The 15,063-nt window shown below is 60.1% G+C and overlaps 1 protein-coding gene across 2 annotated transcripts in view; it reads left to right on the top strand.

Moving 5' to 3' along the window:
- Positions 1–1,807: 1,807 nt before the first annotated feature.
- Positions 1,808–15,063, top strand: part of ABLIM2 (actin binding LIM protein family member 2) — a 139,614-nt gene continuing 126,358 nt past the window's right edge. For both annotated transcript variants that reach the window (XM_074350936.1, XM_074351035.1), the window contains exon 1: positions 1,808–2,012. In XM_074350936.1, coding sequence (XP_074207037.1) covers positions 1,823–2,012 — 190 coding nt within the window. In that variant the 5' untranslated portion in view covers positions 1,808–1,822. The remainder of the gene's footprint in view (positions 2,013–15,063) is intronic.

Here is a 15,063-nt window from a genome sequence, read left to right as displayed (position 1 = left end):
AGCAGGTGGAAACACATTCTACAATGAATCACATGACTTGTGAACAAATTCTTGTCTGTTTTCTTCACTTGAACAGTGCCCCAGTTCACTAAAGGTGTTGAATGCATGGTGGATGGGTGGGTTGATGGGTGGAGATGGAAGACAGTCGAGAAAAGGCAACAGTCTTTTAGGACTGGTGATGGGCAATACTGCTCTCTGGTCAATTTCAATGACAGTAAATATAATAACTATCATTCACTGAGCCCTGAGTTTTCGCGCTTTGAAGTGTTTTATTCTCATTACTCATTTTGGCCCTCCCAAAAACCCTCTGGGACAGGTACCATGGTTTGACAGATTCGGAAGCTGAGGCACAGAGAGGGCAAGCAAGTTGCCCAAGGTCACACCTGCTTCATAGCACCAGGGATAACAACCGAGAGGTGGAGACTGCTAACAGTCTAACAATGCCCACAGAGGCACAGAGTGAGGGACCTTGTACCAGAAGCTAGAGAAGCCAGGCTCCCCACCAGGCGGTCAGACCTCCAGGGGCTCCACCCCTACTGGCCCGCACCTGCCCTCGCCAGAACTAACCACCCAAATGTAATGCTCTCAGCCACAGTGGATCGTCACTCAGCCACTTCATGGATGGGGCCCTGATGCCCACAGAGTGGGAGGCCCTCAGGGTCGCACCGCTGAGGGGGCAGCTGGGTTGGGAACAGGGCACCTGACTCCTGCTACTGCTCCTTCCACCTCCACATCCTACCTGTGCTCTGGGCAAAAGTCCCCGGCAGACAGGGATGGAGCCCTGCAGCTGCAAGTCAGCCACCCAGCCAGACTTTCTGGGTTTCTAGGGTGTGTGGGGCTTGGGCCGACTGGCCTGGCCCATGGCTGGTTCTGCAGGACTTCGGGTCTCCCCCGAAGTGTCTGCTCCTGGCCCCTCTTCCCGGTAGATGGACGCTGCTGGGGACCAAGGAAGAACACCTGCTCCTGCCTCACTGTTGCATTCAGAGTTCACATTTTCTGTGGCCAGCGCTCCCTCCCTTGCTGACAGCATCTCCCCAGTTCCCACCCTTCCCCCATCACGCACTACCACGTCCGGGGGAGTCTTCCTGTTGAACGGTCCTCCAGTGCAGGCCCTCCACACTCCCGCAGTCCCCTTCCGTCAGAACCAGACACCCAGTGGGGTCTGCCTGCTCCCACCTCGGGGCCTTTCTTCTCCTGTACCCAGACCCATGCCCTGTGCTGGGCACCTGACATTACAGAAGTCAGTCGGCTACTCAGAGGGTGGGGGTGCGGGGCTGGGGCCGCTGACTGCGCCGCTGGAGCCGGCCCAAGGCGCCAGTCGGTGCGGCGCCCCGGGAGACTGGGGCAGGCCACCGGGCCGCCGCCGAGCCCTAGACCTGGAGTCAGGAGCGCAAGCCCCGCAGGTGCCAGTGGGCAAATCCTGCCGCCCCTCGCCCCGCCTCATTTTCCCTCTGCAAACGGGAAGGAGGGAGTTGGCCCTTCGCAGCCCCACGACTCAACAAGAGCTGCACCAAGCCTGCTTTTCACTGGGTCGCCCTCCTCCACACTCCTGGGCTCCTGAGAGCCGCCGCCAGCCAGGCCGCGGTGACAGCTCCGCAGAGCCCCAAGAGTTGCTGCGGGAGGCCGCAGCGGTGTCACCCGCCTGCGCGTGCGCAGGCCGCGCAGGCTGCCGGGACTGTAGTCCATCCCTGCGGCGACTGGGGCGAGAAGGTGGGGCGGTGGGGACGCGGCGACTACACTTCCCAGGGTGCCCCGGCCCGCGGGGCGGTGAGGGCGGAGCGGGGCGGGGCCCTAGGGGGGCGGGCCCCGATGGGCGGGGCTTATGGGCGGGGCGGGCGCGCAGAAGAGCTGCGGCGGCGCTGCGGGCGGGCACCCGCCAGCGGCCAGACCCGCTGACGGGCGAGCGGGCGCTGGACCATTGCGCCGGCTGGCGCGGCACCTGCGGGCAGAAGCATCCGGCTGCTGCAGAGCCCCGACGACCCGACTCCGAGTTGCCGCTGAGATGAGCGCAGGTGAGTGTGGAGACTGAGGGGCCGGCGCGTCCCCGAGCTCTATCCTGGCGCCCCAAGGGCTGAGGTGGCTGCACCTGCAGATTGGGGGAAATCGCTCAGCGGCCCCACCCAACTTTTGCTCCAGGGTCTTGCAGTCCCCAAGGTCCGGCGCGCGGCTCTCTGTCCCCGCGCCCCGGGCGCTTAGCTTTGCAGCGAGGGCTGAGGACCCCTTTCCCAGCGCGCCGGCCCGGGTGGCTGCGCTGGGCTGTCTGGAAGGAGCCATTCCTTAGCTTCTCCCTGGCGTCCGGGGTCGCCGCAGGCTCCAGGAGGCGGCCAGGGTCCGGGCGAGGGGCCCAGGGCCGCCGTAGATTCTGCCACGAAGAGGTGTGGTGACAAGGGGGCCTTTGCGGCAGGGGGCGCCGCCCTTGTGCGGCTCCTGCAGCGCCTGGGTAGGGGGCGTCAGGCCGACCCCGGGCCCCCTGGGCTCGCCCCAGGCACATTGCCGGGCGCGAAGCCCGCAGGTGTGTCCGACCAGCCCAGATCGGTGCGCGTCCTCTTTGCGGCCCCTCACCCCTGCGTATCGCCACTGCCGCCTCTGGCGCCGCACCCACCGGATCTGAAAACCTCTGTGCGGCGCTGGAAAATCCCAGGTCGCCACAGGCCAGCCGCGCCTAGTGCGCTTGGGGAAACTGAGATCTAGAGTTGGGGGGCCTAGGCTCCTTGGAGAGAGTGTGGAGCTACCAGAGCCCCCTTTGGAGAGCCTCCTGGGTCCGACCCTGGGCCGAGGGCTTGTCCTGGCAGGGAGAGGCTGTCACCCCATTTTTCAGGGTGCGACCAAGGCTCCCCAGGCTTGAGTCACTCACAGCTCAGGGTGCTGCCTGACTCCTGTGCCCTTTCCCTGGAGTTTTTATTGCCACAGACTGCAGTCTGGCCCCTGGCCACGGTGCAGAAACCAATTGGGACAGATGTTTCCCCAGGGGGTAGTTGGACTGGGGAGGGTGTGTGCATTTGGGGGGCCTTACTGTGTTGTGTGCTCTCTGCTTGGGGGCGGTATGTTTCCAGGGGCCCCCCTCCCAGGGGGAAACCGTCCCTCCTCCCCAGTTGAGGAAGGAGAGACCACATTGGCAGTGGGAGTTGGGAGGGTGGCTGAGAGCAAGTGGCAGGCTGTGGGAGGCAGAAAGCTCTAGAAGAGGATTTCTGAAATGTCCAACCTGTTTTCTGGAGGTGGCTGGGAAGCAGGGCACCCTGAGACTTGGCAGAGCCTCCAGACACATTTATCTAATGGCAGGTGGGGATAATGGCGGGATGCAGGCAGGGTAATTTTAGGCTTTCTGTGGCTGTAATTGATACCTCTGGTCTCTCCTGTAATCAGGGGGAGCCCTGGAAAGGAGCACTGGCGTTCTCCCTCTTTGTTTGTGGTTGTCCTGGGAGAAGGGGTGCGTGAGCACCAGAGGCCATGGGGGATCATAGTCAGAAAGAGCTAGGAGCCTGGAGTTTGTCCACCCGGTGGTCCGGAACACATCACGGTACCTTCCTGAGCTTGGCTTTCCTGGTGTGTAAAGCAGTATTGCTGGTTCCTGGAGAGGAGGAGGTATGAGTGAGAAATCCCACACATGATAGGTCCTCCCTCAGGAGCTTGTAACGGGCAGTAAACCTCAGCCTTCCTGAGTTAATCCAGCCCTTTGCAACCGGCAGTGGGCCTGCGCTCCTCTCCACCTGGAGACCTGTCTCCAGCTGATTAGTCACACAGCTGTCTGGTCCCTTGACAGCCCTCCCCGCAGAAGGCTGGCATCATTCCGGAGCTCAGCACCAGCACGTGTGGCTGGGATCACATGGTCCAGTTTCCAGCTGCCCAGACGAGCCGGATGGTCAGAGCCTGAGGCGACCTGTGCAAGCACCCTGGGTGGGAGGCTCCCCTTTATACCATCAGGGCTGCAGGTGTGTCTTTCTTCCATCTGGTGACACAGGGTGCCTTTGCGATGGCTCTGGTATGGCCGCATGCAGTTGCCTGCTTGTTTTGTCACATTGTTGATTTCAAGTGGCCAGAGAAACTGTTTAAGTCGCACCAGGGCGAGGTGGAAGGAGAGGGCATTCTGCATCAGAGAGGCCTGCATCCAAATTGAGCATGCTAGCTGTGAGATTCCTGGGCCTCAATTTCCCTGCGGTATGGCGAGGAAGCCTTTAGCTCTGTGTGCAGGGCTGGTGAGTGTGGGCGTGGCTTCATAACATCACAGCCCACATGGTCACGGCAGGGCAAGGTGGGGCAGAGGACTGAACCTGCACTGGAGGGGCTCTGTGGCAGCTCTGCCCCCGCTGGGCACCTGGCGCATGCTCTCTTTGAGCCTACATGTCTGGCAGGTAGGATTCCCCTCGGTGATCAGAGGTTCGTGGTAGGTGGGGGTGTGTTAGTCGGCTAGGGCTGCCCTAGCAAAGTAACTACAGACCGTGCAGCATGAATGACAGAAATTTATCTTCTCACACTTCTGGAGGCCAGAAGCCTGAGATCAGGGTGTGGGCAGGGTTGGTTTCTTCTGAGGCCTCTCTCCTTGCCTTGTAAATGGCCATGTCCTCCCTGTGTCCTCACATGATCTTCCCTCTGTGTGCCTGTGTCCTAATCTCTGCTTATAAGGACACCCGTCATGTTGGATTATGGATTTAGAGGGGATGCAGTTCAGCCCAAAACAGGAGCACAGGGTCCGGTGGAGAGCTGCTGGCCAGCTCAGCTGTTTTCTCTTCCCATGGTGGCTGTGTCAGGACCACAGGGCTGGAAGGAACATGAACGATGCTCCAGTCCAAAGCCACCCACCTAGAGGGGAACTCGAGTCCCAGGGAGGAGAAGGCAGCATCCGGGGTCCAGGAGAGCATGCGCAGAGGCGGAGCCTGAGTCCTGGTCCCCTGCTCTGGTTGGCACAGCGCCGGCATCCAGAACAGAGACACATTTCTGATCCAAGTGTGTCTCTCCTGTAGCCACAGAGACATTCACCTTGGCATTCCTAAGCTCAGCAGAAAGTCAGAAACTGGCTGAACGTGGAGGGGAGCCATGGGATATTAGTCAGCCACGCCATCATTCCTCCAGGCGACAGGTGTTTACTGAAGGCCTACTGTGTGCCAAGCACAGCTCCAGGTGCGCCACAGATGAGAGCGAACAACATCTGTGTCCTCCTGAAACATGCTCTCTGGGGTGGCAGGAGCATCTGAGTTCACTGGGTGATGGGAGGTTTTCACGTTAGGAGAAAGTGCTGGAAAAAAGCTTAATTTAGAAAACAGCTGAGGACAAAAACTGTGTATCCGGTATGACCTTAACTCTGCAAAACAGTGGAGACTAGAAGGAAGTGCGTCACGATGTCCACGGGGTCCTCCTGGGTTGGAGGCGGGGGAAAAGCCAGGCGCCCCCCATCTGCATTTTTATATTTTCCATGACATCCCCAGTTTTCTTCACTGCATGTCCTTTCCTTATTCAACAAAAAGTCAACTGAAACAGGAAGGCGTTGCTTCTAGGTCCCCGGCAGGCGCATGCTGGTTTGGGAGTCCGTGACTCGGGGAAAGGTCTGGCAATTCCGCCCTCGGGGGCCTCTGTCCTTGGTTGGGGGGGAGGTGTCCCAGTTGGCAGTGTGCGGATTTTGACGCAGGTAGTGGCACTGGTGCCCAGTTTCTATGTGTGATCCCGTGTGAATTAGGTTCGACAGAAGACATATCGTCCTGACCCAGAAATTCATCTGAAATTGCATCTGAAAAGGATGGCCCAAGAACCAGCGAGCATTCTCCAGCTCAGCCTGGGCATCCTGAGCTCCGAACTGTTTGTCCCTCACATCCAGGGGTCCAGGGTCACTTCCTAACTTGCCACCCAAGATTCTCCGGTTTTTTATGGTTTCTGTTGATGAGGTAGTGTGGGGGTAGATGGCGTATTTTCTAGACCCAAGCCTGATTCTGGTGAACTCATAACGAAGTCCAATCTTAACTGTCCCAGAAGAGGGAGTGTGACCCTCACTATGGAGAAGTCGCCTGTCTGAAGTCACCTGTCTGACGCCCTGACTGCCCAGAGCATCGTCTGGATTGTGGGAGAGCTGTGAGCTGGCGAGAGGAAACCGGCAAGACTCATGGTGGAGCGAGAGGCCGGAGGGGTCCCGCCTGTGGAGGAGGGTCTGTCCGGCCACAGGTCCTCAGGGCCAGGCCAGCTGCCAGGGCTCAGCTGCCCACCCGGTGCCCGGGCCCAGAGCCCAGACGGCACGGTCCCTGCTCTGCACAGACGTGCGGCTTCCTTGCGCCCCTCACAATGTCCCTGCCTCGGCCTTTCCTGCGCTCGAGTCCCTTGGGCTCGGACCCCAGGTCTGCCGCCTGCTGGCAGGGGAGTGTCTTCTTCCCTCCCTGTGCTCCCGATGCCGCCTCTCCGTGGGGTCTCCGTAGGGACCGGAGGTGCCAAGCCCTGGCACGCGGGAGGGGATAGAAAAGCAGTCAACATAATTGTGACAGGAAAACTGGGGCGGGGTTCAGATGGCAGCTGGTATTTTTTGATGATGATTCCGTGACCTCGAGAGCTACTGAGGGGGCTGGTCAGATGTGAGTGATAGGCTGCCCTGAGCAGTGGCCTTGGGCGCTCGGATGTGGGGCGGAGCAACCGGAGTGCAGCGTCTCTGTTTACTCAGGGATGTTTCCATCACCGAGGTCTCTAAGGTGTCGAGCAGCACCCGACTTCAGTGTCAGGCAGCTGTGGTCATGGGTTCTCCCTTGGGCCCTGCACCAGCCACCTCAGTGCCCCTGGGATCCTTCTCAGAGCTGCTGGGGTGTCCCCACCCGCAGATGGAGAAGCAGACGCCCAGGAGGGCTGGTCAGGTGCCTGGCAATCATGTCACACCATTTGTAAATGACATAGTCGGATTTGAACCCTGGTGTGCCCAGACGTGTCCCCAGCTGGGTGGGCGTTGCCTGTCCCCTCCATGTTAGCCGGCTGCGAAGGCAGCTTCGTAATGTGTGGCTGGGTGTTGGGGTGTGTAAGCCTTGGCCCCCTGGGGCATCACAGTAATGCTTTCTAGTGTGAGTGAGGGGCTCCAACCCGTCTTCTCACCTGAGCTCTAAAGCATGTTCCCCCTTCCAGGTGCGGCACCTGCCCACCCGTGTCCAGGAAGGCAGAGCCAGACCCAGCCCAGCTCTGTCTGCCCCCGAGCGTGTGCTCCTTCCTCTGCCTCCAGTAGGGCTCCTGCCTGGGGTCATGGTGCAGACCCAGGAATCCACCCTCCAGCAGCTCAGACCATGAGAGACTTTGACCAGATCAAGCTCCTGCCTCCCTGTAACCTTGACTCCTAGCCCCAGCTCTCCCCTCTGCCGCATCCTTGAGGCCTTCCAGAGCTGTCGTTCCTGCTGGAAGCAGCATCACTTCTGACCCAGGCCTCTCCAGCCTGGCCCCCAGTCCCCGGGCCAGCTCCTCCGGCATCAACCGGTCCCATCAGTGCCTGAGCCCCACCTGCCGGGGCTGTGTGACCTTGGGTGAGCCGACTCCCCTCTGTGGGCCTCAGTGGACCTGCCTGTAAAAATGGGGCCCACCGTCATCCCCAGGGGTGTGACCTGCTTTCTTCTGATAGCCCTGCCCACCCCCACCTGCTGTCCCCAGAGATCTTCTGAGTTTGACTTTCAGCCGTTGTTTCAGAGAAACAAGCCATGTTAGCCCCGGGGGCTCAGACCACCCTTCTGTGCCACGTGGGCCTCGTCTGACAATTTCACGGGGGGGCACAATTTCACGGGGGGGGGCACTTTGCCCTTTGCACCGGGGCCAAGGTGTGCGGAGGCTTCTCCTCAACGGCCCCAGGAAGTGACGCCTATGGATGCCCGCCCAGCACCCACGCCGGGAGAGCGGCTGGGCCCGTGTCCACGGGAAGGGCTGCGGCGGGTGCAGGGTGTGCTTTGAGGTCTCTGGCCCTCACTTTTCCTTTGGTTCAGCCACCACAAGCCCTGGGGGTACCTTCTGCCCGCGGTGGGCTTCCAGGCTAGGGGACAGCCAGGCGCGTACTTAACAGGTTCTGTTGTAAATGACGTGTTCGGGGGTTTCATGCGCCACTTTGCTTTGGCTGAAAATTTCTAAGCAACGGGGGAGGTGGTCTTGATGTCTTGGAAGGTAGCAGCCAGTGGCTTTGGGGTCCGGACGCCTGGGCTCCAGGCGCAGCTGTCACCTGCCGGCGCGCCCCCGCAGCCGGTTTGCCGAGCTGCTCTTTGCCTTGGTTTCCCCGCCTGCAGGGTGGAGACAACAGCGCTCGCTTTTCCAGGACTGCTCACAGCCGTGGCGTCAAGGGCCTGGGGCGGTTTTCCGTCACAGCTGCACGCACTCCCCAGGGCTCTGGGCAAACCTGAGGCTGCACCCTGCAAGGTCCCCTGTGGCATCAGCTTACACCTCGGCGGCTCGCAGCTCTTCCTCTACTTGTGGTTCTGCTCCCTCCCCCGCCCAGTCCAAGGGGTCCTGTTTACACCTCCTGCCCAGGGCCCAGGGCCAGGAGAAGCCCATCCCCCAGAAAGCTGCCCACTCCTGGTCATTAGCGGTGGTATCGGCCTCACGAGGAGGGTATTTGGGCTTTCAGTCCCAGCTCGGAGCCTCACCAGGGCTGCGTTCTGTGGGGCTCCACCTGTCTCTTGCACGTAGCAGGCACGTTGGATGTCCTGGGGCTTGGGTTTCTTCATGCACACAATGAGAAGTTGGAGACGTGATCCGGCAATCTGATTCCAGCCAGCACACCAAGAAGCCAACACCCAGTGTCACTGCAGTGCAACACTCTGGGCGGTCCCCGCTGGGTGTCTGTCCTCAGGGCTGGGCTGGGCTGGGCTGTGTGGACCCTCCCCTCCAGCATCTACACAGGCTGCCTCCTGACAGGTGCACCATGAGGGTGAGTGAGGGATGCAGCTTGGGTCCCTGCTTCATGCTCAGCCTCCTGGTCTGTTTGCTTGTATCCTGGCTCAAGGGCTCCCAGCCAGGCTCCCTCTGACCCTGCTGCTTCTGCTTGGACTTCCTCGGCCCCAGGATCTTGCTGTAAAGTTCTATCTCCAAGGCCCCAGTTGGTGCTGCAGTTGGACGTGAAGTTCCAAGAAGGAAGAATTGCAAAGACCGCCCCGTGGCCCCCACTTCAGTTTGGCAGCCGAGTTTCAGATGCTCCAAGATGGTCCAAGCCCCTTGCCCTGCAGCTGTCTCCATTTAAGTTCCAAGTGACAGGGATGTGGGTGCAGGTGGTTTATCTGGAAAGTGGTCCCAGGAAGCATAAGTGGTCGGGGAGGAACGGGGCATTTGGATGGGAGGGTGGCCTCTGTGGGCCGCTGGGGCGCGGTCCTGCTGGGGGGCCCCTGCAGAGCGTCCTCAGAGCCGTCTCACCAAGGGTGGGACTCTAGGGCTCTTGTCTTCTGGGGCAGAGGCCTGGTCCTGGTGTGTGGGGTCCTGAACCCCACACTGCACTATGTACAGCTACGGCGGGGGAGCCGAGAGGCGGGGTGCGGGCCGGTGTCACCGCACAGCCGCAGAACCCACAGTGTCCCCCATAGCAGACCAGATGTGGCCCAGCCTCAGCCTGGATCAGGGCCGCCTCTGTTGCCAGGCGTCAGCAGCCCCTCCGGGGCTCACGGCCGTCCCGTGAGCAATGCGTGTTCACTCTGTCAGCAACTATTTTTTGAGCACCGGCCGTGTGCAGGGCCGTGCCCTTGCTGCTGACCCCCAGACGCTATTGCTCGTGTTTCTCCTGCCACCTTCTCCCGCCCTCCCCTCCCCTCAATCCTGGAATTCCTTGTCCTCCTCTGTCTCCCACGCTCCCACTAGAACGTCCATGACTATTTCCTCCACTCCTTTAGGGCCCTCCCCACCCAGGACCGGTGGGCAGGAGACAGAGCCCAGGGTCCCGCAGAGGACTTGTGTCTGGTCCTGGCTGCTGTGTGGCCTGGGGCTAGGCACTGCCCCTCTCTGAAATGCCTCATCTCAGATGCTGTGGGTGGCGCTGAACAACAGCCCCCCAGTGATGTCCCTGTTCTGATCCCTAGAATCTGTGACTGTGTCACCTTACATGGCAGAAGGGATTTTGAGGATGCGATTAAACCAAAGATCTTGCAATGAGATTATGCAGTGGGGCCTATTTCACTGCAAGGGTCCTTCCAAGGAGGAGGCAGGAGGGTCAGAGACAAGCGGTGCGATGACGGAAGCAGAGGTCAGAGGAGAGAAGATGCAGGAAGGTGTCTTGAGTCAAGGGAGGCAGGCGGCCTTATTTTGCAAACAGAAGGTTGTTCCGCAACCTCTGAGGGACGTGATGCGGTGTCATTTCAGGGCACATGGGCAGCCGGGGCTCCTGCCCTTCCCGGCTTCTGGCTCGAGGAAGGTCACTGAGCACCTGCGAGGGTCGAGGAGGAGACAGCATCATGGAGAACCGCCCACTCGGTGCTGCGGCCTCACGCCGCCGGGGCCTGGGGTCACCCGACTCAGGACCTGGCCGGCGCACCACGTGGCTGTACCCCTCCTGACTAGGGGACGTGTCCAGACTTTTCTGAACATTCCGAGTGCTACCCCTAATTGTTTGCGGGTTACTGACAGGGAAACTGAGGCTGGACCTCAGGGATGTGCCTGGTAACTTGACAGCCAGGATTCTAGCCTGGCGAGTTCCCAGGTCCAAAACCCTCATGGCCTCCTGCTGGCATAACCCTCTTAGATGTGAGGGGGCTTCCCTCTGCTGTTCCCGGAGCCAGCACCTGAACCCCGGATGTGTGTGGGGCTTTGAGTCATCCACATCTGCCGGTCCTGAAACCACACACTCTGCCAGCTCATCCCTGGAGAGAGCACAGTCTGATGCCCCTAGATGTGCGGGGAGCCCAGGGGAGTGAGACTGTGTCACTCGGGCGCTCCCACGTGAGTGGTGCCCAGGGGGTCGGAAGGCCCGGTACAAGCACAGGCGGGCAGTGGGGAAGCGAGGGGCCTATGAGGATCCGCAGACCATCCAGCATGGTTGGAGCGAGGGAGCCACGCTGGCTCCTGGCCCTCAGGACCCTCTGTGACACTTCTCGTCAGTGGACCTGATCCAGTGGTTCTCCTCCAGCTCTGAGATCGGGCCTCATCTGCCAAGTGCTTGGGGAGCAGTTGTGGGGTGCAGAGTTACAAGCATCGGGTCCCTTGGGCACATCCCCGACATGCTGTGGAAATCAGGAAACATGATAGGTTTGAAAAAGCCCAGCGTCCAGCCCAGTGCCTCCCTGGCTGCCTCCCAGGGGTGCAGGTGTGGGGTGCAGCATCGAGCAGGGGGTGCAGATCAGGTGTGGGGAGGGTCTGAGTGCTAAGGTTGAAGGGTGGCACTGCCCACCCTCCCCTGGGCTGCCTCCGGAATCCTTGGGCCAGACCCCCACCCCGCTGGACCTCACTGCTTGCTGCCTTGCCTGCTGTCCCCTGCTGGCCCTCTCACCCTGCCGACTGATTCCCGGCCCGCTGGCCAGGCTGGGCCCCTCTGCCACCCTGCGGGGCCCGGGGCTGCCACTTGAGAGCCTTGTGCTGCCCCCATCACTGCGGCCTCTGCCCGTCCTCCATCGGCCCCCATCTGTCGGAGAGGCCGTGGGGTTGGCAAAGGAGGAGTCAGCCTCCATCCTGGGGCTGTCCAGTAAGAGGGCTGCTGTCACCAAGGACCTTAAACCTCGGGCTTAAAACAACAGTAATTTACTCTCTCACAGTTCTAGAGGCCAACCCCAGAACCCACGTCACTGGGCTGAAGTCAAGGTGTTGCCAGGCTGTGCCTCCTCCAGAGGCGCTGCGGAGAATCCACTCCCGGCCCCTCCGGCGTCAGTGGCTGCCAGCACTCCTTGGCTTGTGGCTGCATCACCGGCCTCAAGGCCGGCACCTTCGGCGCCTTCACACCCCTCTCCAGCCCATCCTCACGTGCCTCCTCCTCCGTGTGTGCGGTCCCATCTTCCTCCGCCTCCCTAGGGTGCTTGTGACTACATTTAGGGCCCACCTGGAATTTCAGGAGACTCTCTCCCGCTCCAGGTCCTTTACCGTATCCCACCTGCAAAGACCAGCCCACCTTTTAACCGTATAAGGTCACGCTCACAGGTCCTCAGTATTAGAACGTAGATGTATTTCGGGGGGCATGTTATTCAGCACACCCCAGGCAGCTTCTCAGACATTCTGGGACTCACCTTTCCCCCCACCGTGGGGGCTCTGGAAGAGCTGAGGGTCTGCGAGAAGGGTGTTACTCTTACAGCTGTTACTGCTAAGCCAGCTCGCTGTAAACATCCCCAGCCCCCGAGCTAGGCGCCATCAGGGACGCTGACTACCATGCGCGCAGTCTCCAGGGGAGCAGTCAGGCGAGGCGCACTGAGCCTCAAGTGCATTCGAGCCTTTGGTCGGAGAAGGCTGCTTCTGGGAATCTTCCAGAGAAGGGTTCTGAAACACAGATGTGAGTTTTGGGTGAAAGGTTGTCCACTGCAGGGTCACGTGCTCTGCAGGGGGCGTGTTCAGCCACGGACACTGGGTCAGTAAATCACCGTCCGTCTGCAGCAGCCTTTCTTCGACTTCGGGGGCTTAGGACCCCCTCACTCAGAATTACTGAGGACCCCAAAGAGCTTTTAAGTGCATTGTATTTACTGATCTTTACTGTAGCAGACTTCAAAATGGTGAATTTTTAATCGTATTTCATTCACTGAGTTAGAATAATAGCCCTTTGTATGTTAATGTACGGGCGTTTCCAGAGAACAGAATGGCATTGCTGTACAGTTTTGCAGATCTCATTAACGTCTGACTTAATAGTCGGTGGCTGGAGCTTGCATCCGGCCTGTGTTCTGTCAGCTGGGATGCCACATGTCACGGAGCCTCTGGAAAACTCTGCTGTGCACTGGGGAGAGAGGGAGCAACAGAGGAAAATAATATCTCAGTTCAATTATGAACATGGCTTTGACCCCACCGGCACCCTGCTAGGGTCTTGGGGACCCCAGGGTTCCTAGACGACACTTGGAACTGATGATAAAAGATGGAGTATTATGCAGTCATTAAAAGGCTTGTGACAGACTAGTACAACGCACGTGTCCATGCCGGTGATGAACAAAGAATGTAAGGTCACAATTGTATACACAGTTTCATCTGCAGAATATGCAGGAAAACAACACACTGGGAGAAAGTAGATAAAAATTCAAGAGTTATGGACAACTGCCCCTTTTCACCTAGTGCTTGGCCGCTTTCTTGCCCCTGCTTACTCATTTTAGGGCTGTGTGGGGGACGGGGTTTTGTTCGGCACTGGGGCTCAAGAGGCTTGATGCGCGAGCAGCTGTCCGCCCCGCTGGCAGCATCCGGCTTCTGCTCCAGGGACGACATTCTCTATTTTGGGAGGTGGACTTCCACCGCGGAACTAGGCTTGTGAGTGGCATTGATGTGAGTGGTGATACAAACACAGGCATTTGACGTGTGTGTGTGTGTGTGTGTGTGTGTGTGTGTGGTCTTGGGGTCAGTTAGTCTACTGTTATAGAGCGGAGCTCTTTGTGGCCGATGAGGAGCTGGGAGCTGGTCTGAAATTCCACATCCTCTGCCAGAACCTTGCCCCAGCAGGGCTCCAGCAGAGAGCTAAATATACCCCGGGTGTGCGCTGGCAGCCCAGGCGCCCAGCCCCCGCCGGCCGCAGAGCAGAGCTCAGGGGACTGATCGATATGTCTAATAAAGACCGACGTCCGCCGTTCACGAAGTGTCCAGCGACGCCGGGCGGGGCGGCGGGGCTGCCCGGGCTCTGTCTTTAATGCTGCAGGTCCCTGTGGGATGGGGATTCCTGCTCCCCATTTGCAGACAAGGGCAAGCGACTGAGACAGGAGGCGTGACCTTCCCAAGGTCACACGGCTGGTAAGGGGGAGGCGCCCGGGTCCGGGAGCGCCCCGTGCCGCCTCCCCGCCCCTGAAGAGTGTGTGTCTCCCCACTGAGTTCTTCGGAGTTGAGGAGGATTGTTACACTTTCCCAAGAACTTTTGTCTTGCAGATGGAAAAGAACAGAGGTAACAATTACAATAGCAGCCCCCGACAGTGCTGCCACTGAGTCCTCCCAACACTGTCAGGGTGGCTTCCATGACTGCCCATTTTACAGGTGGGGACATGAAGGCCAGGTGACCTTGAGAAACCTGCCCCGAGGGAGCGCCCAGCTGGTGGGAGAGCCGCATCTGAACCCAGGCAGCCTCCTCCCAGCTCCTGGCTTCTGCTGAGCTCCGTGTCGCTCCCTCCCCTCCCTCGCCACCCGCGTGAAATGTGGGCCGCCCCACTCCCTGCGCGGCCGGGCCTGGGTTCACGTGCCGTCCGAGGGTCTGCGGTTCTCCTCCACACCTCGCCTCGCCGAGTGGCCGGCTGCTGCTCCGCCGGCTGGGCTGGGGCGTGGCTGGACTGGATGACACCGTCACCAGGAGGAGGCGGTGTCGTGGGGGTGTGGGACAACATTCTGAAAGGGACTTCTAGAGAAACTATCCTCTTTTTTGCTCAAAATATGACCCACAGCCTCCAAGACTGGCACCTTGGGAAGGATGTCTTGTTGGAAATGGGGTCTTGCAGGTCCTTCCTGCCCTGCCCCTGGGGGCTGCCTCCCCACCGATGCCCTGCTCTGAGCTTTTCTGCCTGCCTTCCCCTCACTCTGTGGGCACCCCTGAGCCCGGCAGGAGACCCCAAAAGGGCTCTGCTCTGGATGTGGGGGTGACAGTGGGACAGTCGGGCCTCAGCCTGCCTCCTAACCATGGCATCTCCTGGGGAACCCCTGAAAGCAGTCTGCAGGGAGGGGGTGGCTCCTCGAATCCCACCCCGCAACTAAGTGCCTGTTTCCCTTGCGAGGCCCTGCCTCTGCCTGGGGCGGCCGAAACCGGGAAGGACGCCCCTTTCACGGCAGAGCCTGCCCTCTCCCTGGGCCGCGCAGGCCAGCCAGCCAGCCCGGCACCCACGAGGTGGGGAGCAGAGGCAGTGCTTCCATCTGAGGGCATGGCTGGGCCCCAGAGGTGACCCTGACGCTGCTCCTCCCTCCTGACGCTTCCAGCCGAGTGAGAAACACAGACAGCACGTGATGGAAACACAGCCTGAGAAAGCACTTGATCAGCATGGTGGCCTGTCCTGGGGAGGGCCAGGC

Source organism: Camelus bactrianus, chromosome 2 (genome assembly GCF_048773025.1).
Source record: "Camelus bactrianus isolate YW-2024 breed Bactrian camel chromosome 2, ASM4877302v1, whole genome shotgun sequence".
Classification (NCBI taxonomy): Eukaryota; Metazoa; Chordata; class Mammalia; order Artiodactyla; family Camelidae; genus Camelus; species Camelus bactrianus.
This window is presented reverse-complemented; position numbering and strand designations above follow the sequence as displayed.